Source organism: Tyto alba, unplaced genomic scaffold (genome assembly GCF_018691265.1).
Source record: "Tyto alba isolate M040663 unplaced genomic scaffold, T.alba_DEE_v4.0 Super-Scaffold_2, whole genome shotgun sequence".
Taxonomy (NCBI): Eukaryota; Metazoa; Chordata; class Aves; order Strigiformes; family Tytonidae; genus Tyto; species Tyto alba.
In genome coordinates this window covers 21075133-21101489 of record NW_024881282.1, presented here as the reverse complement: position 1 = coordinate 21101489, position 26357 = coordinate 21075133, and the positions used below count along the sequence as shown (strand labels likewise).

Here is a 26357-nt window from a genome sequence, read left to right as displayed (position 1 = left end):
ATGAAATAGTGTTGCAGGGGTTTGTCTTGGGACCTCTATCTAACATCTTTATCAGTGACCTAGAGGAAGTGACAGTGCTTGCCTACAAGATTTTCAGGTGATAGCAAATTGGGAGGAAGATATGCCGAAGGGCAGGGATGACATTCAGAGTGGCCTAGAAGCTGAGGGAATGGTTCAGTGGGAACCTTATATAATTCAAGAAGGACAAATATGAAGTCCTACATCTGGAAAGGGAGAATTTCTGGCAGCGGTTCAGGCTGGGACTGCCTGTCTGGGTCTCATCTGTGGAAAAGGCCCACAGGGTTGGTGAGCAACAAGCTGAGCATGAGCCAGCAGTGACCCTGGCACCAAAAAGGCCAACAGCTTCCCGGGCTGTATGAACAGGGGCAGAGCCAGAGACTGAAGGAAGAAATTACAGCTCTTTACTTGTCACTCTAGGAGTGACTTCAGCGGAGGCCACCAAGATGGCCAGGAACTGGAGTGCTTGCACTGTGAGGAGAGGCTGAGGGCTCTGGGCTCGTTCACCCTGTAACAGAGGTGACTTTGGGGAGACCCTGACAGCAGCCTGCCAGTACCTATGAGGATATCATATTTCAGAGTGGTGCATGACAGGAGGACAAGTGGCAACAAACACACATTGAAGTGAGAAATGCCAGTTGGAGAAGTTCTTCCTGATGACGATACAGAAACAGTGAAACAGAGGGGTCGTGCTGTTTCCAGGGTTTCGGCACCTGGCTGGAAAAAGCTTTGTGCAGCTTGTTCTTACTTCATAGCTGACCCTGCTTTGTGCAGGAGGTTAGAGTAGAGACCTCCCGAGGTCACGTCCAACCTGAATTATCCTGAATATTCTCATTTTAATTATTGCTAGTGATGCTTTTCTAAAGAGAATTCAGTTAGAGTTTGTTTATAAATTGAAAATTAATTTAGTCTCTTTGAAATGTGACAGTGGTTCCTTAGTCTTTTAGGTATGACTATAGGATCAGCTGTGTATTACCAGTGGTCTGTTTTTTACTTTCTATATAGTTAAGTCATCAAGGTGACTTTGAAATCTTTCTTGTCAAGAAAAAAAGAAAAGCTTATTGTGGTAGAACCCAAGCTCCAATGTTTATTTTCTGTAAGAAATTAAAAATGAATTAGATTATGGCACTGATAGGATGTAAATAAAGGAATAATACTCATTGCATGTTATCTGTAAACTCTCGTTCTGAAAATAGTGTGATCTGTAGAATTGCTATTAAAGCTATGAGTAATATATCAATTAAAGAACGCAGTTCTCAGAGTCACATCTTTGGAAATCATATAATTTATGTTGGAAGGGACCTCTGGAGCTTGTCAATTTGAGTTTGATCCCGTTCAGATCAGGATCAAGTAGACCAGGTTTCTCAGTGACATGTCCAGTTGAGTTTTGAACACTTTCCAAGGATGGAGATTCCATTAGTTATCTGAGCAGCCTGTTTGATCACCATCACTGTTTTTTTTTTTTTTTTTCCTGAGAACAAATTGGAATTTTTCATCTTCCAACTTGTGTCCATTACATCTCCTCCTCTTGCTCTGCACCTCCTGCACATGCAGCCTGGCTGCATGTTCTCTATGCCCTACTGCTAAGTAGATATAGATTAAGATCTCCTTTGAGCTTTTTCTTCTTTAATCTGGACAAACCCAGCTCTCTCAGCCTCCATTCTGTGTCATGTGTTCCAGCCCCTAAACATCTTGGTGGCCCTGTGCTGGACCCACTCCAGTATGTCAGTGTCCTGTGGAACCCAAGTCCGGACACTGTACCCCAAATCTAGTCTGGACAGTACCAAGTAGAGGGAAGCAATCACATCCGTGGACCAGATGGCTGTACTCTTTCTAATAGAGCTCAGTATGCTGTTGGCCTGTGCTGGCGCACTGCTGAACCATGTTCAAGGAATAATATAACTTATTTTATTTGCTTTTTAAAAAATGAAAGCCTGGTGGAACAGAACAGGTACGAAATGACTTGTGAATTATTATAGTCAGATTTTTTATAAATCCAGGACCTGCATTCTTGTTGGATATATTATCCAAGAGAGAAGCTTATTTCAAATGAAGAGAAGCATAAGTTGTTGGCTGGATTGCTTAAGCTTATGCCATATGTACAAAATAAAGATTATCTTCAATTGGTTTGTGAGACATAAAAGCATTTTACCAAATTTTCTGAGGCTTGATGTGATTTTTTTTTTTTGAGAGAGAGTTATGAAAAAAACCCAAACAAACCAGAAATAGGATAAAGACCGGTTGTCTGTGGGCAGATGGGCAGACTAATAGCTTGATACTTCAAAAGAAATAAGGCTTTTTTCTTCCTTTTTTTTTTCTCTCCCCGACCCTGTCTCTGGTTCTTATCAGATCCTTCCAAAAGCCAGCTTGACTGACATGCAGAGAACAATTTGGCTTTCTTTGGGTTTATTTTCAGAAGTTTTAGTGAGTTAAGACAGCCCACAGAGTGGTCTGAGAAGCACAGATGTTGGCAGAAGGAGGGAAGCAGAGCAGAGAGGAGACCATTGACAGCAATAGAGAACAGGAGCCTTTTTGGCAGTCTTGATCTGTTAGGTTGTCTCATTGCATTTCCTCATTCCATCTTTAATGGATAAGAGACCCATAATTGTCAGGCAGTTGTAATTACTATTGTTAAAAAGCTTTAGGCCTTTTATCAACAATACCAGAAAATACAGCTGTAATGCAATGCCAGATTTTCAACTGCATCGTTTCCCTTAAAAATTGCACTGTAGTAATGTGACCTTTTTATTTTTTTGTTTGTTTTAGGTGCGAGAAGCTGCTTACAAGATTTTTCTTTATCCAAATGCTGAGCAGTTGAGCCGTTTAGAAGAATTGCTTGCTAGCCGAAACAGTCTGGCACAGTTGGTTGGATATGACACCTTTGCCCACAGGGCTCTTCAGGGAACGATGGCCAAAAATCCAGGTATAAGGCATGTGTGGAAGGACATGCTGAAAAACAAATGCACTGCGTTAGGTCTGAGGTCAAAAGTTCTTAGCTTCTTTTGCCAAGTTTATATATACTTATTCCAATGAGGTATCTTACTGCAGTTACATTTTTGCTGTATACAATACTCATGCTTTCTATAAATGGCAATACTCACTGAGTAGGAACCAGTTTTTTGTTCAGAGTCAATGCTCGCTCCTTAGATTATAAAGTTGGCATTATCCCAGCGTGGAACAAGATAAATGTGGTACTAAATTCTCTTGAAGTGATGGCACAGTGGTCAACAGAGTAGTTTGTTGTGCTAAGGGAGCTTGTTTTGTTTGGAATGTTTTGATGTAAACTTAGCATCTTTTAAGGGAAGAAATCACTTTCTTAATTCCACTCCCTTCATTTTACTTCTAGAGACAGTAAGACAGTTTCTGGAGAAGCTTTCTGACCAGTTGTCTAAAAGGTATGTCTTTTTCACTAAGTTATTTTTCTAACCATACTCTTTATTTCAATAATAGAGGGACTTGTGCACTAAGAAGTCAGTCAGTGCTGCTTGTTATATGGTCTGATGAAACAAAAAAAGCAAGACTTTCTCAGACATTCAAGGGGAGCTCTTGGCTTAGAATAAATTCTGTATCTGTGATCAGAGAACACCCAGGACTGAATGCAACAAGTGATGTGCCAAGAACTGCAGACAACAGCAAACAAGAAGACCAAGTTTAAGTGTTGAAGAACACCTTTCATTGTCTTCATCCTATACTCAACCATGTATTTTACATCTGTAAGCAAATTCCCCTGTTTGTCCTTCTTGCCTCCCTTAATTCCACACAGCACAAAACAGTTTCATCGCTGTGTATAAATGGGGTGTATTGTAAGAAGGAAAATCTTTGAAGGTGTACAACCAGAGTAAGAGTGACTTGATTTGAAAGTACCTGAATGACAGAAGCAGAATGAAAAAGTTCTTTTACTGTAGTATATGGGCCTGTCATTTTACAGGGTAATCTCTATAATCTCTAATAGGCATTTTCTTAGGATGGAGTATTATTGCGTACTGTATTTCATTGCCCAAAAAGTCATCCATTAACACTTTGATCATAATAAATATTTTTCAGAACTCAAAAAGATTTTGAAATGATGACAAAGACGAAAATGAAACTCAACCCTCAGAATTCAGTAAGTTAAATTTTTATATGTGGTTTTCTGTTTTGTTTAAAAAAAAAAAACCCAAAATATAAGCTAACCTTGTTCTACAAGAACAATACAGTATAAGCTAACCTTGTTCTACAAGAACAATTAACTCTATTTTAGTGTACAATACGTAGCATAATTAAAGAGAAACTTTTTGTCTTCTGGCTTCAAATGCTGTTTGACTGCTTAGCTGCTATTTGTATAAAAAACAAGTACTGAGTGTGAGATAACTGTTGGTTTATACAAAATGATACTGAGATAACCAAAACAGAAAGTGGTCAAAGTGAACATGACTTTGTTTTGAATTAACTGATTCATTTGAAAAATAAAGGCTGTACTTTAGGTTAGATGCATGTCCAGTTATATATCCTAATTCTGTACATAACAAGGTTTATCTTTTTATTTGAATTGAGTGTATTTTTTGAAATCTGATATGAAGGACCATTATAGATTTGAACAAGAAGTACCATCTTCAAGCAAATGTTAAAAAAAGGTTCAAGTTTTGATATATGACACTACTTCTGATGATGCTTTTAGCACTGAATGTTTCTCATGTTTTAAAGTTCTGTGACTTGTCAAAACTGCAAAAATATTCAGATGAAACAAAACTTTTACTTTGGGTTCACTTGTCCATTGTTGTAATTATAAACTGGAATTCTCTTTCAGAAGCTGATGCCGTGGGATCACCCTTACTACAGTGGTGTCCTTCGTGCTGAGAGGTAAGCTCCTTATGTTCATGACTGTAATGTAAATGAGTGTCTATTTCATTCCTTGCAACAAGGATAAAGTCCTCAAAGTAAACAGGATTTCCTTCTCTGAAGATGTGCTTCAATATGAAAAAATAAAGAGTATCTTGTGGGGCAGTTTGTAACATTTCTTAGTTACTGCTGGAATGTCTGTAGAAGTTTTCAGCTCCTCTGTTGTTTTATGGGGAAGTATTGGCCTCCTTTGAAGATATGAGGATGAAACTGTTTCAGAACAGCTAGAAAATCCTTATTCTTGGTTTGGTTTTAGCTTTTAGCTGAGCTGCGGTAATGTTTAAAAATAAATTTTGATGACTGAATACAATCCAACTTCTCTTATATTTTAACTGTGTTGTGCTCACCGAACATGCAGCTATCATCCCCTTATACAGACTTGAAATAGCAACTTCTGTTTTACTGTTTATGGACAGAATTCATTCTTATCTCTCCTGCAAAGACTGGGAAATAAATCCTCTACATGGACTTAAATAGTGCACAAGACCTCTGCACATAATGAGATGCCAGCTCTGAAAGATGAGCTCTGCATGTTGCTTTTTTTAGATCAGCAGCAGTGACCTTTTAGGTTTGTGTTGGAAAAGATAATTTAAAGTTGCACTTCTCTCACAAGAAAAATCTTCCTTCACTGCAGATTTGTAGGTTTTTGTTTTTAAATAAACTTAGATGGGATGCATCTGATTAAAGTAGCAGTTTACTTTGGATCAGAAAGCTATGATAGTATAGACATGGCATGGAAGGATTGGCCAGCAGTTGGCCAGGCTGTTCTGCTGCTTTCTTGTACTTTGTTACTTAGGTTATAGTTTTATGAGCAGCAGCTCTAATACTGGCCTTGATTTAAGCTACTGCATGCTCAGATGAGAACTGAGCTATGTATATACAGCAGCGTTCGTGTCCTGGGTGTGCAGAACTTGTCATGCAGAGGAGGAAGAGGGATGTCCAGCTGCTGGGTCCGCTCCCAGTAGCCGGTGCTGGAGCACATGGCACTCCACGGTGTATGTGTGAATTGCTTGTTTGTGGCACAGCCTGGGAGTGGCTGCTTTTGTTTTAAACTGGACAGGTAGCAGACCTGCTTCTGTGGAAGTGGGAACAAAGTAGTGGTAATACTGGAGGAGAGTCAAGGTTCATCCAGCTGCAAAACCTATCTTAGCAGTGGTCAGTAGCATTCTGTGGAAGAGCACTGTCATATTCATTCAAGATATTATCTTGTAGCTTATGGATCTCCTTTACCTTGCCTGTATAGTATCTTCAAAACAGCAGGAGTTACATTTTGATACATAGTGCTTAACATTACTGTCAAGGGTTGATGAAATTTGTTGTCTACGTATCCTATTTTTTTTTGCATTTCCTATAGTGTCTTTCTCTGTTTTCAGAATTAGTGTGTCCTGCAAGGGTTAGAGTGTTAGGTGTAGAAGGCTCTGTGTTTGTTTATTTCTCCTCCTGGGGGAGTGTGTTCTGATACTGTTTTATTGTCCTTCTTGGATCATCTCATGGAGCTAACCATATTGTAATTGAGGTGCTGATGATCACAAATAGATTGTTCTGCTCATTTTAGCATCAGGAAGAAATCAGGAATAAAAATGTTTCCCTTTTTGGGGGGCTTTGTAAAAGTTACTTTACTTTGAGAATTGCATGGTAGCTTTATGAAGGGAGAGCGGCAGGTAAAACAGACCAAGACATTAGCAATGTATCTTTGCTATTTTTTATGTATTTGGGCACCAAGTCTGGAAGCTGTACCAGTGTGAAGAATCTCCTGAACCTATGTAGGAACTGTCCTGGGTTGAGTGAGTGGTGGGGTTTTTTGGTAGCAGGGCAGGGGGCTATAGGGGCGGCCCCCTGTGAGAAGCTTCTCGAAGCTCCCCCAGCTCCAAGTCAGCTTCACCTCTGCACCAAAACTGAGCCCATCAGCTGCGCCTCTGCGATAACGTATTTAAGAAGGGACGTGGTGAGGAGCAGTGGGACTTGTGAGGAGGAGTTGCGGCAGCTGCGTGAACACCAAGGTCAGTGGAGGAGCGGAGGAAGAAAGGAGGGGGGAGGTGTGCCGGAGCAGAGACCCCCCTGTATCCTGTGGGGAGACGGCAGGGTGGCCCCCCCTGCCACCCATGGAGATCTGCAGTGGAGCAGACACTGATTTATGGCCTGTGTTTTTTTGCCGGGATGATCAAGGTGCTGTGCCTGAAGAAGGCCAGGGTCTTGTGGGAAGAAGCAGCCCCTGCTGCTGTAATTCAGTGCTGGGAGGATTGCAGCATGGGGGTGTCCATGTTGGAGCAGCTCGGGAAGGGCTGCAGCCTGTGGGAGGGAATCCAGTTGGAGAAAGTTGGTGACGCACAATGGAGCAGTGTGGGAAGCGCTGCGGCCTGTGGGAAGGACTCATGTCGGAGAAAGTTTGTGGAGGACTGTCTGCTGTGAGAGGGGGACCACGATGGAGCAGGGGGAGAAGTTCCAGAAGCTCCCCCCACCGAAGATGGAAGAAGCAGCAGCACTGACTGCACCCCCCCATTCCCTGCCCCTGCACTGCTGGGGGGAGGAGGTAGAGATACTGGGAGCAGAGCTGAGCCCGGGAAGAAGGGAGGGGTGGGGGGAAGGTGTTCTCAAGACGTGGCAATGCTTCTCACTGTCCTGCTCTGTTAAGTGTTGTTGTTAGTGTCTGTAATAAATGTATGTTCTTTTTTTCTTCCCCTAACGAGTCTGCCTTTTGCTCGTGACCATAAAGGGTGATCTGCCCCTCCCAGTCCTATCTCAAACCTCACGCCTGGCTCTCTGACCCTCTTATTGCCGGAAGAGAAGGGAGAGAGATTGGCTGAGTGGTGTTGGGCTGCCAGCCAGGCTCAACCCATGACAGACCTCCCAGATTACAATGCAGGATTGGAGTCCAACCTTTTTCTTCCTCCAGTTTGGGCAGGGGTATTTTTTTCTGGCAGGAACACAAGCATCTACAAGACAGGAAAGGAAAAGTAGTTTTCATCTCCATTGTGTGCAGCAGTGTTTCGCTAAAAACCAAGGTCTTAGGTCTTTCACTGGCCTGTTTTCTTGATAGTGGACTGCCTTTGGGAAAAGTTTTTGATCTGGCAGTGACTTAACAATGCTTTACATTCATTCTGCCCATATTGCAGGCATTTAACAGGGTGTTGGATACTGGCTAGTCAGCCCTGAAAAGTAAAACTTAGTTTTCCACTGCACAGTATCAGTGGCTGTGCTTTATGACTGAAACTAGTCAAAGAGCAGTCATACAAAAAACAGAGGACAAGAATATACCTTGTCATGTCTGTGCCCTAAACGTGTTCTGTGTGCCACTTACTGACTATGTAAATGTGAATTCACTATCCTCTATCTTGTATTTCTACTTCTGTTTGACCACATCTTTTCTTGAAAGCCTCTTGGATGCTATGGTATGTTCAGTTCAGTGCTTTTGTAGCTGGGAGAACCATATCTGTCACAAAGCTTCATACTAGGAGGAGTTTGACTTTTGGCTATTTGTTATTAGTCTTTTTGTAACTGAGCCAATTATCTTACAGCAGTAGGTAATGTCTCTAAGGAAAAGTGACATTGTTTTCCTTGGTTTTGTTTTTGGATTTTTTTTTTCTTCACTGGGAAAATAATTTACTCTTGTTTGTTTGTTTCTTTTTGTTTTATTTTTTTTTTTTTTTTAATCAGATCATGTTTCATTTTATTTACTTATAAGAGAAATAAATAATTTTTACTTATTATATCCTATTTTATTTTGCGTTTTTGCATCATGTAATGACAAAAACATGTTTTTGTGCAAGATATCTTTGCGTGTCATGCGTTTCTCCTGTTCTTAGTATTCTTTGTTTAGTAGATTAGTTATTTTGTTCTTCAATGACTTCTCTTTTTTGGAATAAATTTACTTTTAGCTTTATGTCTTTTACAGAAATGCCATGGTCCTATTCGTAATAGTGCTGCATGCAGTGCATGGATTACATTTTTGTCATGTTTTGGGATTCCGTAGTAGTTTGTGTGTGGGATATCTGTATTGTTAGGAATTTGGTTTTTTTTTCTGCTTAGTTTTTGTTGAAAGGGAAGCAAATGTATGCTTGTGGGTATTTCTTTTTGATTACTGTGGTCACTGTTGTTCCAGCTGATGTACAGAACTGTAGTTTCCTGGATATTGTCAGCTACATAAGATGGAGATTATCTTTACAAACCTACATATAAAGCGAGAGGCTACAGCAATATCATTTATTGATTGAGTAATTTAGCAACATTCTAGTATGTTGCACATGCACCGGTAAGGTGTGCAAGAGATATTAGATGGGACAGTGTCTATGTCTGTTGGAAATGGTTTACTGTTTCCTATTATGGTCTATACGACTACATTTGCAAACAGAAATGTTGTGAGCAAACATTAGACAATGCGATCCTGATGTGATTTTTGCTTCTTTAGTTCTCTAGATTTTGACCAGCTACATCAGTTTGTCTCAAATGACACTGAGACTCATGACTTACTTTAATATGTCTGTTTTACATCTATATGTTGTATATTTTAAATGTATTTATGTATTTTATATTCCAAATATGTGTTTATGCAAAATTAGTACAGGATTATGGAAACAAATCCTTCATTAGATTCCTTATAATTAGTTTTAAGAGCTGGATATTTACTTCTGAAGAATGTAGGATATTAACATGCATCTGGACTATTGAATTTAATATTTGCTGTCATATCTGGTTGCCTTTATTTTCACTTTGCTTCTACAGTTGTAACCGACCATTTCTGCTGTTTTGTAAATTGAACAGCAGGAGGAGCTCCAGACATAATTCACAGAATACATTTTCCTTTCTGTAAATTTAGCCACGATAATTTTGTTTTTGTCAGCTTTCACCAAGTCTTTTCCCTGGAAACTTGATCCTACTTATCCTATTTCAAAAGTCTCCCATTGATGGCAACAGAATAGTTTACTACTTTTTTTTTTTTTTTTTTTTTTTTTAATTTTAAATCATGTTAAGTAGCCTCTCTGGCTTTAAGCCCACATTTACAACAGTGTAATGTTTGTAATGTTTTTGTAGCTATAGTTTAAATGTCAGAGAAAATAGATGTCAGTATAAATGTACATTTAAGAGAAACTGGAGACAAAAGTCTGAAATACATGGTAGTAGTAGCTTAAAAGAAGATAGAGTAATTAGGAGAACCTCAAGAATTTTGGCAGGCTAAGGATAATAAAACAGTGAATGCTAGAACATGCTTCAGCCTCTAACAAGTAAGAAGATGTCTAATATGTATATTATAAAAATCATTCTGTTGAGTTTTAGTGCAGGCAAGTACCATAGTATTAATTAAATCCCATTATTCGCAGTAAGTACAGCTGCATTTATAAATAATTCTCAAGGCCCCGATCTTGCAAAGATGTAGTAGCCTTGCTGACATCTTCTAGGTCATTAAAAAAAAAAAAACAAAACAAAACAAACAAACTCTGGAAGGGACCTTTTGAGGTCAACTACTTGCCTCAAAGGTGGGATTGACTGTCCTTAAGCCACTTCTGATGGAGGCACAGAGCTGTTCTTGCGAATTGTCAGTGGTCAGTTTAGTGTATTTGGTGTTGACTCCTGTTTCCCTAACCTTTGCTGCTTATCAGGCTGGGCTGACTTCTCTGACTATAAGTGACTGTTGGGAATTTTTTCCAAAATGGCAACGATTTTATTCAACTTGCAACTGGGATGTGCCTGGAGGGTATTGCACTCTGTGCTGGTCCATCTCTTCGGGACTGCGGAAATAAGTAAGACTGGCCTTGGAGATAAACAAATCAATGCCAAAATAAATCAGTTTCCTGCTGGGTGGGTAAGAAAAGCCACTAAGCAACTGCAAGTGTTTTGGATCTTGAGGTGACCAGTTGAGCAGAAATTAGGAATATCTCCTTTCTTGTTGTGACTGTACATAGGCTGCTGCCTTCAGGGGAGAGTGAGCAGAATTTTTATTTTTTCAGAGGGGTAGGGACAATACCAAGCTACCTAAGCATGACTCTGGATGTTTCTAAAGTTGCTAAAAGCTGCAACTAATGTTAAGGTTTGAAATTTACTTGTAAACAAACTTGTTTATAGCTGCTTTTTCTTAAATTAGTTTTAGGAAAGAGTGTTCTGTATTGGGAACACCCTGTTGAAAAATAACCCAGACCCTTTGTTGAATATGTGAGAAAAGTGTCAGTTGAAATTGAAAGCTGAAGTGGAAAAATAATGCAAAATTTAAAAAGAACCAGGAAGTCTCTTGACCAAATTGCTCACAGAGAAGGAAAGCTTTCTATAACTATTGGTTTACAAGCAGTGGAAAGCATGCCTTATATTAAATGAACTCGTGTAGGTGTGGAAAGTCCATCTAACTTAACCAGTCACTAAGGTAGTGTATTAAGCTTTTTGGAGGAAAACCTGAAAGTTATTAAAAAGGCTTGCTGTGAAGCAGAATTCAAGTTTCAAGAAATATTTTTTTATTCAAAACATTGTGGAAAGACAAAGAAATTGTTGTTGATTTGCAAACAAAGCCAAATCTAAAAGTTGTGTACAGTGCTGATACCAAACCAATATTTCGAATTACCCCCGACCTCCTCCAAAATATTCCATGAAGTACAATTAACAGAAAGGAAAAAAAGGAACGTGAGATACAGGTGCTAGTTTATGGTTGATGAGAGTACAAAGACTTTCTATTATTATTAGTAGTAGTATTATTTTTAAGAAATCCAGAGTCTTCTATAAATCATGGTTAAGAGTCTCCCTTCAGGTAAAGAATTAAATTTCATAGTCTAGCGTGTAGTGAAAATTGGAAGGGGTTTTCATTGTCTTGATCTCTTCAAGTTAACCTGAGGGGTTCATCTCACTTTTATCTTCCACTAACAAGATTTTTTTCAAGTTTCTTTGAAAGCTTTGACAGAATCTGTTTTATTTGAGTTAGTTAACTTAGTGTTCTGTATTTTTGTCGACATCAACAGGATAATAATTTTTCTTAAAAAAAAAAAAAAAAGTCAAGGTATATCAGGGACTACATTTAATAGCCACTGATAAGAATTCTTGTCAAGCAGCTAATTTGCAATTGTTAAGAGTCCGAATGCTCATGTTCTGAAGAACAGTGATCCTTACTCAAATATCCCTAATGTCCAAGTTTGTAAAAATCATTCTTAATAGAATAAATGGAAGTCATACTACACAAAAGTCTTAGTTTCCTTTCAAATATATAGTTTAAATGAAAGTGATTTTAGAAGTCTGCATTTTATCTAGACTTAGTGAAGTCATACAAGCTTAGAAATAATTATTTATAATCACATACTACATCTTTGTTCTTTACAGGGACACAGCCTTTTTGTTTGAAGCCTGCTGTTCTTGAAGAATAACCAAACCTCATTGTGTCAGTTAACTTGTTAAAATTGGTTTTTAAATTGGTTTGGCTACATTACTTATTTTAAAAATAGTGCTGGGCTACATACTGTAAAAGTAAGGTGTCTGGATTTTTTAACATAGTTTATGCTTTAATATAAAGCAGGAATTTACATCAAAGAAACTACTGTTTTCTTTGATATTTCTACTTTCTTTAGGAGGGTACTGAGGTTGCTCTTTGTAAAGTTTCTGAGTTTATATTCTGACATAAAGTACATAAGAAAATTTTCGTTCTTTCCTGGGCTTTGTTATAAATACTTTGGCTTTTGAAATCAGATGTTCAGAGTGAATTAAGTTATTGGAATGCATTTTAAGACAAAATGAAAGCAGAACAAACTTCTTCTGTTTGTATTTGTGCTTCTAGGTTTGGACATTTAAGCATATGAGTTATGCAATTCTATGGGAACAACAAAATAATTTAAGGTTCGTTATTACAATAAAAGGGCCTACTTTTGATTCTCGATTTTGTTTTTTTAAGTTAAAGTAGCTAAGTGAAAGTTTGGTGCAGAGAAAAATATTCTTTTCCACTGTAGATGAGTTCCTGTGTATATGGTTGATGTCATTTCTGCTTTATTCTGAGTGAAATTTATATACTGCTGTCCTTTATTTTTTTACCTAAATGTAATATATTTCCTACATCTAAACTAAAAGCAATCTTTTTTTTTTTTTTTTTTTTTTGTTAAATATCTAGTCATGTAAAAATGCCTTCTTGATTTAAGGAAGTCATCTTTTAGATTAGTAATTGTGTTTTCCAGCGTATATGTCTGTAATGGATAGAAATTTTGGTATTTCCTTTTCCTGCTCTTCCAGACATGCATTCAGATCCTTTAAGTTTCACATAAGGGCTTAAGAAAATTTATGTGCTCAAGCTCAAGGGTAGTTGGGAAAACTTTTTGCAGCACTTCAAGTATCAAAAATCAATCTATACCTGTTTTTTTGACCTTGGATGCCCTGGGGCAAGGTTCTATGTTAAGATGACTTTTTGACTGGAGTATGCGGTTCTCTGCAAAGTTCTGTTGTGGTTCGTCAGACCATTCTTCTATTTGCTTTGCCTGCATTTTGAAAGGCACCTTGCCATGGAAAAGGCTGTGCTGTTCATCCTCTTGTGAGATTCAGGTAGACAACATGCTGCCCAGACAGGGAAGCCTGAGTTCCAGAGAGGAGCACAAGCTTGTAGCTGAGCTCAAGACTTCTGCTAGTCAGCTCTAGTTGGTACCTTGCTAGGCCTGAGAGTGGCATTATATTTGTGTCTGCCTTTCTCTGGTGACATAGGCATCCCAGGTGCCTATCTGAAGCACTCTGAATCACCTTGCTGGGGTCCAGAACTCACATTTTAAGTGGAAGGGTATTCAGACGGGATGTTTGATTCTTCCCCTGGCTTGCTTAGCTGACCTGAATCCTTTTTCTTCCTTAGGAAGAGCTGTAACTATGTTTCCATGTTATTTGCCAGCTTTGGAGACAGCAGTACAATGTTCTGCTGGTGACATTAGTATGGCGTGTGCATCATCCTCCCCATTGAATTCTGCCTGTCTGCTCAGCTGGTGCAGCAAGCAAGCTGCAAATTACAGCATATAAGAAAATCTGTCTTCAGGCACTTCTCTGCATTTGTCACCAAATGGAGTCCCAATTGGTGTCCGACGTAGACTTTAGCTGTCTGTCTCCAGAACATTAACCTTTCTTGCTAGCAGCAGTAACCCTTAGCAGATATTTTACTGGTAGCAGAATGCCTTTTAGCACAGTTCAGTATGGGTTGTAATAACTTCCCTTCCGATTTCTTTTCCCGAAAAATACTTGAATGCATTTCCCGTTGGAGATAAAAATTGTAATTAGGCCCAATAAATGCAGCGGAAGCCTGCCAAAGAGTGTGCTCACATTAAAGCAACTGTTTCTTGCAGCTTTATTTGAATTTTTTACTATTTGTTTTAAATAGAAGGAACAAAGCTAAACAACTATCCAAGCCCACAGTTGATAACAGCTTGAAAATAATGCATGAAGTGATTCTTAGAATGGCTGCTACTTTGACAGGTAGCATAATAAAAATAATTATATGTACAGGAGGGTCATCAACAGTTATTAGCATATAGATGATGAAGATTGCTTTGCTCTGACCGATGAGCAGTTCTGGGGCAGGCTATGCTGTAGTAATTTGGAAATTCTGTACCCTTTTGTATAGGGTCAGTCACTAGCATTTAATTCATTAACTAAAGTTTTTGCCCTTTTATTCTATCAATAAAGAAGTATGTGCTGTGGAATGTCTTGTTTTGGTAAGGTTTTGTTGGGAGGCTGCTTTGTGCATTTTCAAATACACTTGGTTTCATTTAAAAAAAAAAAAATATCAAACACCATACACCTGAGATAGAACACGCCAAACTGTGAGTTTTCCCTTTATCTTCAGGAGAAATTAATTGTACCATTTTGGATCAGCCCTCAGAAAGGCTCTGCATCCTACACAGAAAATCTCTATCTATGTTACAGGGCAGTTTAAAGTGCTAAAGGAATATATTGATGGAAGTCTTCATCTTGGAGTTTTATGTGGTCTTTTAGATTACCTGGCCTGTCAGAGAGTGTTTTGAAGGTACAACCTGAGACCCTTGAAGAGCATTAGAAATTTCATTCAAAGGGCTGAGGAAAGGAAGTTTGGCTTGCTATCAGAATCACAGTCCCCATTGCTGCCAGGAAGTTGTGCTACGGTGTTTTAGATTAGCATGAATTTGAACACTGAAATACTGTGCCTGGGAAATGTTTTATTCTCGCAGTTTCACTAAGGTGATGAAGCTGTGGATAACTGAGGTTGGGTAATCATTTGCTAGCAAACAGATGCTTTTTTCTTGTCATCTGGAAATGATGAAGTTGCTAATGGCTGCTACCGTTTGGGTGCCTGGAATCAACCAAGAATCTTCAGTAAGGGAACATGTAATTTGTCTGTAAACTCTTTTAAATACTTTTCCACCCACACCCTCCAGCCAGACATCAGTTTTACAGATCTAGGAGAGATTCTAGGATTTCCTGTTCTGCTCACCGAGTATTCTTTTTCTGGGAAAGATTCAAGTGTGTTAAATTAATTTCTTCCCTTTTCCCCATTGTCCTCTAATCTTATCTAGTATTACACCTTTCATTCTGCAGTGAGTAGCATTAAATCTTGAAGATGGGGGCTCAGAAGAGAGTCACATGCTTGCTGTTGCTACTGAAAGACAAGATCATCTATTAATTCCAGAAACAGAGTTTTTTATTATAAGATACCAGCTTCAAATAGCTGAGGTTTTGGCTAATTTCTGTTCTTAAATAAGCCCAAAGAGAAAGTTTTCCTGGACTCGGTGGAAGTTTGGGGTTAGACTTTCTTCAGTGATAGTTAGTCTTACTTGATTTGTGAAAAGAGATTTCATGTATGAGGCAGGAACAAATTCAAAAGTTGTGAATTAAATCTGTGCTTTGATGTCTGGAATGATAACAGCTTAGTGGGTATAGACTGGTGTTAGAGAAAGATTTTTGAAGACGTGGTATCCACTTCCTGGAGTAGCAGGATTTTTTCAGTACCCAATAATAATTTTGAAGTGTGTTATTCACTGTTATAATCCGATTATTAAAATTGCATTATATTATCATATTTTAAACACTTTGTAACTCCTGTGATATTGCAGTGGCTAGCAAACAAGTGAACTATGGATGCCAGATAACTTAAGGTATAATAATCACCACTGACTGCTGTCAGGATTGTCCAAAAGTAATTTAAATAGCAGTCTTGTGCCATAAGACACTAGTGCTATTTGAGGATTTTTCAATATCTTCGTCTTTGATCTTTGTTTGTACACTGGTGTAGTAAGCAAGGCAGAAATAGAGAAATAAGTGAGATCAGAACTAGAAACAATTTTTTTTTTCGTGTTCTGTTTAAAGTTTTTGAAAACTTTTTTTAATTTTCCATTGGCAAGAGGAATATTAACACACATCTTTCATTAAATGTGGGAGAGGTTTGATCCTGACAATGTTCTACCAGAAGTGACTGACATTAACTTTGTGTAGTTATTGTTAAAGTGGTTGTTTAATCAGGACCTCATTGTACTCAAAATGTCAGATTGTGACATCTTCAAACATAAGCCAGGGTAGGGGCCTAGTTTCCCTGGGGAGTCTGTCTTAAGCCAGTATGGTTGTCTGTTACTGCTATTTTCATGTGTGGGTGGATAAGTATCGTGCTTTTCCAAAAGACAAAACTATTACAGACTGATTTCCCCCCAGCCCACTTTGCATAGTGACAGTGTATTACAAAATACCCATTAGAAAACTTTCTCCCCATCCTCTTCATTATGGGGTAAGTTCACGGGGACGAAGCATGTTCAAGGAGTGCTGAGAATGAGGAAGAAACAGACACTTATTTTCTCTCTGTAATATTAGTATCAGCTCTTCTTTCCGTGGAGAAATATCACTGCTTTCTCCTGCTAGTATGTATCTGAGTTTTTGACAGAAATGAATTGAAACACAAAGTAGTTTTAGAGTTCTTTCCCTCTACCCTCCCGCAAACACATGTTAATCTAATACTTCAACTGAGTGTGAAAATCCTTTTCAGTTATCAGAGGATGACAGTGCTTCATGATAAAACTGGAATCTGTCTCATACAGCAGCTGTGCGGTCTTAGTCCTAGGCTCAGTATGACCTCTTCTCAGAATGGTTGGAAGGGGCCTCTGGAGGTCACGTGGTCCAACCTCCCTTCCCTGCTTATACAGGGCCACCTGAAGCCAGTTGCCCAGGACCACACCCAGCTGGCTTTTAAATATCTCCAAGGAGGGAGACTCCACAATCTCTCTGGACCACCTGTGCCTGGTTAACATCACAGGGAGCAAGTGTTTTCTGGTGTTCAGAGGGAACCTCCTGTGTTTCAGTTTGTGCCCACTGCCTCTGGTTCTGTCACTGGCCACCACTGACAAGAGCCTGGCTCTGTCTTTTTTGCACCCTCCTCCCAGGTTTTTATACTCACTAGTAAGATCCCCCTGAGCATTCTTTTCTCTAGGCTGAACAGTTCCAGCTCTCTTAGTCCTTCCTGGTCGAAGAAATGCTCCAGTCCCTTCATCATCCTCATGGCCTTTTGTTGGACTCTCTCCAGTATGTCCATGTCTTTCATTGTACTGAGGAGCCCAGCACAGGGCACAGCATTCCAGGTATGGACTCACCAGTGGTGAGTAGAGGGGAAGGATCACCTCCCTCATCCTGCTGGCAATACTTTGCCTAATGCAGCCCAAGATGCCATTCACCTTCTTTGTGGCAAGGTCCCACTGCTGGCTCATGTTCAACTCAGTGTCCACCAGGACCCCCAGGTCCTTTTCTGCAAAGCTGCTTTCTTGCTGGGTGGCCCCCAGCATATGTTGGTGCCTGGGGTTGTTCCTCCCCAGGTGCAGGGCTTTGCACTGTTGAACTTCATGAGGTTCCTGTCAGCCTGTTTTTCCAGCCTGCCAAGGTCCCTCTGGATGGCAGCATGACTCTCTGGCATATCAGCCACTCCTCCCAGTTTGGTGTCGTCAGCAAATGTGCTCAGGGTACACTCTGCCCCATCATCCAGGTCACTAATGAAGATGTTAAACAGGACTGGACCCAGTGTTGACCCCTGGGGTACACTGGTAGTCAGTGGCCTCCAAATAGGCTTTGTGGCACTGATCAACTCCCTCTGAGCTCAGCCATTCAGCTGATTTTCAGTCCATCTCCTTGTCTTCTCATCCAGCCCGTACATCAACAGCTTCTCTGTCGGAATCCTACAGGAGACAGTGTTGAAGACCTTACTGAAGTCCAGGTAGATGTGCACTGCTCTCCCCTTGTCTACTAGGCCAGTTTTTTCATCATAAAAGTTTATTAAGTTGGCCAAGCATGATTTGCCCTTGGTGAATCTGTGCTGACTACTCCTGATGACTGTCTTGTCTTTCACGTGCTTGGATGGTTTCCAGGATTAGCTGGTCCACCAGCAAAGATTTCTGCTCCTCAGAAAATTTTGAGCAGTCTTGTCTCTCTTGATATCACAGTTCTCTTGATTTTTCTTTCTTGCTGTGTAAATGTGGCTTAATTTCATGAAGTGTTTTCAGGGGTGCTCTTCTTGACTTTATCATTCTCATATTCTCTTTTCTTGCAACTGAATCCGCTGGTAGGAGTTATATGTTTTAATTTCTTGCAACTGTGAAAATCTGATTATTTGCTATGACTGTGAGCTGTTGGTGGGGTTAAATTTTGATTTACTGAAGTGTGTCTTTGTAGTATTGCATCATATTGGTTCTGTCTTAAAATATCTCGTACAATCAGCTCTCCTCACAGTTGACAGGGAGGAAATGGCAGGGAAAACCTGGATGATATTGAATGTTGGGGGGAGGAGGATGTGAAGGTGCGAGATGGGCTTTGCATACCTCTGGCAGGGCTGATTGAAATGAGCTCTGCAAAGAGCCCTCATGCAACCTTGGTGTTGAAACTACTCAAGTGTGTCTGTATTACTTTCCTGGTTCTGAGATATTGTTGTAGCTGGGCATTATGCTCCACTTAGATTAATAAATTTTTCTGGAACCTAAACCATGGTATGGTAAATTTGAGTGGCTCTGCAGAAACCAGTGTGGGACGAGCAGAATTGAGGCAGAGCCAGAACTAATAAATGCTGCTCATCTGAATTGGCTCTGAGGACATCTAGCTCTAGGTTACTGCTCGACTCAAGGCTGAAGTAGGAGTAAAAGTGATGCATAACTTTGTCTTTTTTTTCATGTAATTTTTTAGCTATACACAATGAGTATCATTACCTACTATTTCATCAGTAATTTATTTTGAAATAAATGTTGTAATTTTAAAAATAAGGATGATCGTGTTTTGCAGCTTGGAGGTGTGTATGTGGAGAAATCCTGCTTCACATTATAGTAAACTTATATTGAGGCAATACTTTCACAGTGAAATTTTTCATTTATGGTCAGTCGTTAGTTAAAGAAGCAATAGTTTGAATTACAGATGGGAAACTCAGTTTAGTGTTCATACTAGTATGTAGGATGATGGTATAAGATTCTAAAGTGATGTGACAAAAAACAGTCCTAAACTATTATGGAAGTTGTTACGACTTGCTGCTAAAAGATGTTATTTTTCCTTTTAATAAAAAGGTCATTTTAACAGGTCTTGTAGTCTGTATGCAGGGAAAGCTTCAGAGCAGGAGGACTGAAGCATTTAGTGGTTTAAGTTTTCTTGGTAACAATCTGAGTAGAAGGTGATCACAGAGTGATACTTTAAAAATCTGGAGACATCTGAGCTTTACCTACTACGTTTTTCCAAAGAGTGCCATTGTTGAAGGAGCTGCAGTTCCTATGAATTACTGACTTAAAAAGTCTGAGAATATTCAACACATATACTGTAATTCTGTATTTCTGGGGGTTCCAGGCATAAAGCAGTATCTTTTGTACTTCAGATTTCTGTGGCTTATTACATGGAAATTAACTCATCTCTTCTGCTTTTTTTTTAGACTTGCTTCCAGTCTTTTTATCTAACTTTCATCTAAAGTGATTTATTTTTGTACTTTTGGTGTAAAGACTCTTTTTGAGTAAGAAGGAAAATACGTGTATTGCAGCATGCTGAGTGTGAATTTAAGTGTTGCTACGCATCTTGAAAAAGTTGTGTCAGTATGGTAGAGGCAAAATCTGCTTTATTTTCTATGTTCTAGTATAATTAAGAATAGAACGGAATACATTTGCTTTAGTAGTGTGAAATTAAGCAAAATCCTGTAACTGAGCATACCTATATTTTTGACAGAAGTTGCTATGGTAGTTGCAAAATGGTGCTAGAGTATGTGATAAATGTAATATAAAGGATACTAGGAAAACAAAATACATTGACATTCAAGAATGAATGCCATGGCTTAGAGAAGTAACCCCACCCTGCTGTGCATCACAGTGCAGTGAAGCTGGGTGGTGAATTCTAGCTGCAGTTGTAAGCAGCACACTGGCAAATGCAGTATCCCCAGTAGACACTTTTCTTTTGTGTATGAGAGTGGGAGGGAAGGAAGGGTAGGGAAGTGGCTGGGGACTAACTGACTCTTTCACTGCTGGTCTCTAAGCCTGTTGATAGTAGGCCTTAACATAGCATGGTTCTCATTTTTGGTGTGCAGATATTGTAGTCTGGCTGATGATGCGTGTTTAAATTTCAGTGACTAGTTACCATGTCATCAAGAAGCAAAAGCACAAGAGTATGAAAGAAAGAAGATAGAAGAGAGGGACTGTGATTCTCTAGACTTAAGCAGTCTTTACTCTGAGACCCCAGGAAATGATATAAATACCTTAACACTTGGACTTTGTATGTGAAATGAGGGAACAAGAGAATTTTTGCCATTTGGGGTGCACACACAACTACAAGCAGTTTTGATTTAGCTGCCATGTCCCAGAGAGCTGTGTGGCCCTGAGCAGCTTGTGGAAGGTGTAAGTTTGCAAAGTGTTTGTTTGCTTGATACACATGTAGTTTGTTTACTTGATACACTTGTAGTTTGTTTACTTTTTAGGGTCAGCTTCTCAGAAAGTTAGAGCCCAAATATAGGCTGCATATGTCTCTGAACTACTTTTATAATTGCTTTTTGTTCATTCTTCGTTTATGTGTGTGCATGCAGATGTATATGTCTTCCTCCCCACATGTGCCTTCTGTGTTACAGTGTCTTGAACATAGTTGTTTGATGTTAAACTCAGGAAGCTTGGCCATGTTTGAACTCCATGTTTCATATTAAAATCTTCACGTGGCTCAAAGCTGTAAGATACTTTCTACATGGTTCAGAGGGTCCCCAGAGTTTGACATGTGATTCATGCATAGGAGGTGATTGTGTCTCCTTGGTGTTTCTGTTGCTCCAGCAAAAGACAAGACTGCAGAGTCAGCAGTGCTTACTGGTTGGTTTCCTACCCTAACTGAGGATTTGGTTTATACCACAGCCAAAGCCAGATTTATTTTCTGATCAGTCACATGGCACAGCCTTGGCATGGGAATGACACTTGAGTGCTGGTGGCCTCTTGTGGATCAAAAACCACAGCTTGGCCACTCATGGTGTTGCCGTGGTCTGTTTGAGCTATGTGTTTGCCCACATCTCTGAAAATCAGTCAGTATCTGCTGAATTTAAATATGACAGGAATTGAGTTACTGTGAAGCACTGTGCCATACCTTGTCTGTGACTTAGTGTCACTCTTTGAAAAATAGAGCCAAACATCCTCAATAAGGGCCTCAAGGCTTATCGGGTATATTTTGTCACATCCTGTGACTTGGAGATGAAGACCATAGTTTATGTAGCTGAACTGACTGGTTTGGGATTCTTGTATTTTGTTAGGTACAACATTGATCCTGGCTTGTACTGTCCATTTTTCTCTCTTGGGGCGTGCATGGAAGGTCTGAACTCTTTGTTCAGTCAGCTCCTAGGAATCTCCCTTTATGCTGAACAGACACAGAGAGGAGAGGTTTGGTCTGAAGATGTTCGAAAGTTGGTAAGTATTGTTCCCAGCATCTGAAATGACGAAAGGAAGTTAGACAAGATGAGCCACGAATAAGATTTTGCTTTTAAATTACTCAAGTACCTATCAAAAGCAGAGACTAATTGTCTAATTTTAGTTGAAGTCAGTCCTCAAGGGCTTTATGCTTTCTTTAAGTGCCTTTTGTATGCTTGATATTTTATGGCTGTTATACTATGTCTCTGTGTGAAGGTTGCCTGAATCAGAAGCAGCTTCTCTGTTTGGAAATTATTGTTCTACCTTGCAAGCCATCCTTCTGAATGAGCCTTGCTAATTTTTTTTTAAGCTTCAATTGGTACGTGACTGTAAACAACTAGAATGCTGTAGATGTATATTCTAGCAGTCATGTGTCTGCCTCATTTTTTTATTCTGTATATCCTCTTAACTTTGAGCTTGGTTTTTATGTCTTTATTTTTCTGCCCTCTTTTTGGCGCAGGGTGGAAATAAAAACTTGGGCAATAATTTACTCATCAGGTTCCCAGGTTCCTCTGTCTTCCCTCCATGTATTCACTGACAGTTCTTCTTCACTGCTCTTTCATCTCCAGCCTCCAGCAAGAACTGCTGTTCTTTATATCCTGTGGGTCAATTAATAATTACTCCTTACTTTATTTTTGTTTCCATGGTAAATCGGTTTCTGTTACTGTTGACTTCTCAGAAATCATTTAGGGGCTACAGAGAGTTACTTTTAATACTAATCTGAGTCTAGTTAGTTTAGAGTGAAATGTAGAAATGGCTGTAGTTTGAGGGACAAGTTGTGAATCTTGTATATATTTTTTTTCCAATTAAAATTGCCAACAGATTTTACATTAATTATTCATAGTTTATTTGTCATTTATTCATTATAAACCTTTGGATTAGAATACTATGTCTTCAATTTACATATCTTATCAGTTCTTTCACTGTAGAAATTATACTCTTTTTTTTTTTTCAGGCTGTTGTTCATGAAACTGAAGGCTTGCTAGGATACATCTATTGTGACTTCTTTCAGCGACCTGATAAACCACATCAGGTAACATCTATGATCTGATTCCAGCATGGGTTATGGGTTTAATTCGAGTAATGACTGTAGCGTTAGGGTCATTTGTATTCACTCTAAGTTTAGTAAAAGTTATCTAAATTTAAAATAAATTAAATTTAAACAGGGAAAGTCTGTAACTTCAAGTGCACTTTTAGGTGAAATATTTTTGTGAGTAACCTTTCATTTAAAAAATGTCACCTGATAGTCTGAACTCAGACTCTTTGTTCTACAGAATGATAGGCACTATGAAATGTTGTAGAACTCTGGGGAAATGGTAGATTTTTAAACACCTATTTTCTGGCCTACTATTTACAGGTAAAAACTATCTGAAATTTTATTATTCTCTGAAGGTGAAAGCTCATAAAGAAAACTAATTTTTATTCAAAATTCTACATAAAACTGTGGATGGTACCAACTGTTGTGGCTCACTCATGCTGTCTAGTGCCAGTATATTCACTATATGATACAGTACAATAGACACTTTACTCTGTAGAGGCATCTGCAAACTACCATCTTTAGTGAGGTGGTAAGTGGACAAAATTTAGTTTAATATGTTACTCTGTTTTGCTAATATTTCACGATATAGTAGGAGTGCTATGCAGTATATTTTAAAAAGAAGTTATTGCTGAAGAGTGAGGAGAGAACTTAATCTAGAAGTTACAGATTTGACACATCAGTAAATTTCTTTGAGCTGCTGATATTTTTATAGAAAAATTTAGAGGTTTTGATAATTCTAAAACAAAAAAAATATTTATTTTCTAAAAGCAACGTGGTCTGTATGGGATAAGGTAGCTTCTTTATGAATATGAAGCAAAATACTGGTGAAACAGTATGCTGCTGTTGAGTGACACTGTTAATGATCATCGAATTCAACTTGTGTAACCAGGTATATGTTTAGGTTTAATTCAGTTTTTCAAGTTTAATAATTTCATCACCGTTTTAATATCGTTGATATAATGACATTGGCTGTCCATATGTTTGCTTTTATCTTGAAAAGGATTGTCACTTTACAGTTCGTGGAGGCCGGCTAAGGGAAAATGGAGAGTACCAGCTGCCTGTAGTTGTTCTTATGCTCAGCCTGCCCCATTCAACAAGGAGTGCACCAACTCTATTAAGTCCCGGCATGATGGAGAATCTCTTCCATGAAATGGGACATGCTATGCATTCTATGCTGGGAAGAACTCGGTATCAACATGTCACTGGTAAGAAAGTTAGAGTAGTGGTTTTTTTGTTTTGTTTTAGTTAAATGTTCAATTTCTAGAAGAAAGGAGTAGATTTAAAAAAAAAAATACAAAAAAGAAAAAAAAGGATGAACCAGAAATGGTTGAGTCATGCTGATAGTTCTACATCTTTGACTTGAAAATACCATATCAGATCCCCAGATATTATCTGAAACCCAACCAAACAACACTTGAATATTATTCTTCCCCTAATAGAATTAGGCATTTGTATCTCTTCTTTCTGTACTGCTGATCTTGTTCTAGTGGTGTTATCTACTCTTGCAATTTTGCCTCACGAGGCATTTATAATAATGGAATAGTTGGAGGATTGAAAAGAAATTGAGCTAAACTTGTGCCTAGTGTTAAAGCACAATGAATCCTGGGTTGGAAATTATTTAGGAAATTGGATTAAGGAAAATTAGTACATTAGTTCTTGCAAAGAGCATACACTAGCTATATAGAAAATCTTTAAAGCCAGGCCTTTTCTAGTCAATTCTGAGTAAAGCAAAGTTGATAGATTAAAAATGTATTGTATTTGCAAGCATGATTAACTGGTAGGCCTTTTTATCATATGTAAATGAACACGAAGGAACATGCAATCACGGATTAGTGGATGCACAGTGAAGGGGCATTGCCTTTTTTCTTTCAGCCCCTCTTCTCAAGCAGTGGCAATGAGTGTATTGGTTGACAGCTTGCAGACTGCTGTGGCCTTCTGCAGTCGTGGCAAATGGGTCAAAGACATTGTCCTGGCTAAAGCAGCTTGGCATGCTACTTTTCTGACCTTCTATAATAGTGTGCTGGAAATCCCATTTGCAGTAGACATTTACATATTAAAAAAAGCCCCACAACTAAACACATGAAATTGTAGCTCCCTTGTCTGAAGGATTTTTTTAAAGTTTTACCATTTTTATATTATGCTAATGACACAAAGGGGAGTTATGCGTTATCAACAGATACTTTGCACCCAGTGACAAAATATTCTTTCTTAAATCTTCCATTTATAATAGACTGAGCTGTTTGTAAGTGTATCACTATGGGACATGGTAAAACAAATGGACATTATATAAAAATAAATAAACACTATATTTGCTGTTTCAGTGTAAGTTCTGTATACTCCTTGGGATGATTAACTGCTCTTCCCCACTCCTTCCACTCATATGGTCTTGCTCATCTTGACCTCCAGGACTACTTATATGCCCAAAGTAACTGCTTTGATGGGATTCTTCTCGTGTGGTGAACCGTATGCATCTGCATGTGAAAGTCTTGAAGGGTCAGGAAATGGCTAATTTTGAGGCTCAGACTTTCCATGGGCCCCTGTGTATGGTTTCAGCATTGCCCTAGCTCCAGGCAGTCCTGCATCTCGGGGGATTTCACTCCAGATCTAGCATTGCAAAAGCAGCCTCAGAGGTCAGTCATGTTGTTTCTGCAGAGGACTTTTTTTTTTCAGGGTTTGGAATGTGTGAAAATTAAATGGCTTGTCCCAGGGATATCTGTTAGGGGCCATCTGCTCTCATGAGACGATAGGGTGGCAAAGTCTGGAAAAAAGATGACTGCAGGCTATTGTAAGAACAAAAAATTTGACATTCTAGTTGAGATCCTGTGAGTATTTGACATCTTTCCTATTTTCCCCTGCTTCCCTTTTTTCTGATGAACATTCCCAAATATTCAGGAATCCATTCTGCTGCTAATGGGCCCAAAACTTGGGCAGTACTGTACTTTTTTGACTTATGATGTGCTTATTTTTAAGATAATCTGTCATTTTGCTAGATGCATTTATTGATTGTTTAATGTGTATGTGTGTGCATAAGATTTTTTAAAACCTACCTTATATTAAATTTTGATTTATCATGCAGTAGAGAATAATTACGTTTTACAGGAGGACTAACTTATCCCAGATAACTGCCCAACCTTTTACCTTTCTGACTTTCAGATAATGTAATTTTTCAGGAGTATCTTTAATGATTATTAAAAGAATTCTGCCACTTTATTAAGGAGCACTGAGAAAGCATAAATGGCTAGGGGGACATCAATGTAGTTCTGCAGGCATTTGTCTCGGGACCTGCCTTGTTTTAGGCTTTTTAAAAATGATTTTCAAACAACAAAAAAAAAGACTCTATTAATGAAATGTGATGGTATGAAAGAAGGATTGGAGTATTGTATAAGAACTGAATGACCAGATAGTGCAGTGTTAGAAGTAAAATGCAGTTCAGAACTACACAATGCAGATCATGCATTTCAAGAGTAGAAGGAGAATTTATATTATCAAATGGATATTTCAACAGTGGTGGAGTAATGGTGCAACAGTTTTATGTGCTAGTGCAGAACTACAAATAGCTAATGTGTCTGTGAAAGGGACAAATGTGTTTTGAAATT

At 38.8% G+C, this 26357-nt stretch overlaps 1 protein-coding gene across 1 annotated transcript in view; it reads left to right on the top strand.

The window, feature by feature from the left end:
- LOC104366465 (mitochondrial intermediate peptidase) overlaps positions 1-26357 on the top strand; it is a 79719-nt gene that overhangs the window by 11451 nt on the left and 41911 nt on the right. Inside the window, exons 7-13 of the mRNA XM_042792969.1 lie at positions 2785-2941; positions 3365-3413; positions 4063-4123; positions 4805-4857; positions 21569-21722; positions 22678-22755; positions 23762-23966. Coding sequence (XP_042648903.1) covers positions 2785-2941; positions 3365-3413; positions 4063-4123; positions 4805-4857; positions 21569-21722; positions 22678-22755; positions 23762-23966 — 757 coding nt within the window. The remainder of the gene's footprint in view (positions 1-2784; positions 2942-3364; positions 3414-4062; positions 4124-4804; positions 4858-21568; positions 21723-22677; positions 22756-23761; positions 23967-26357) is intronic.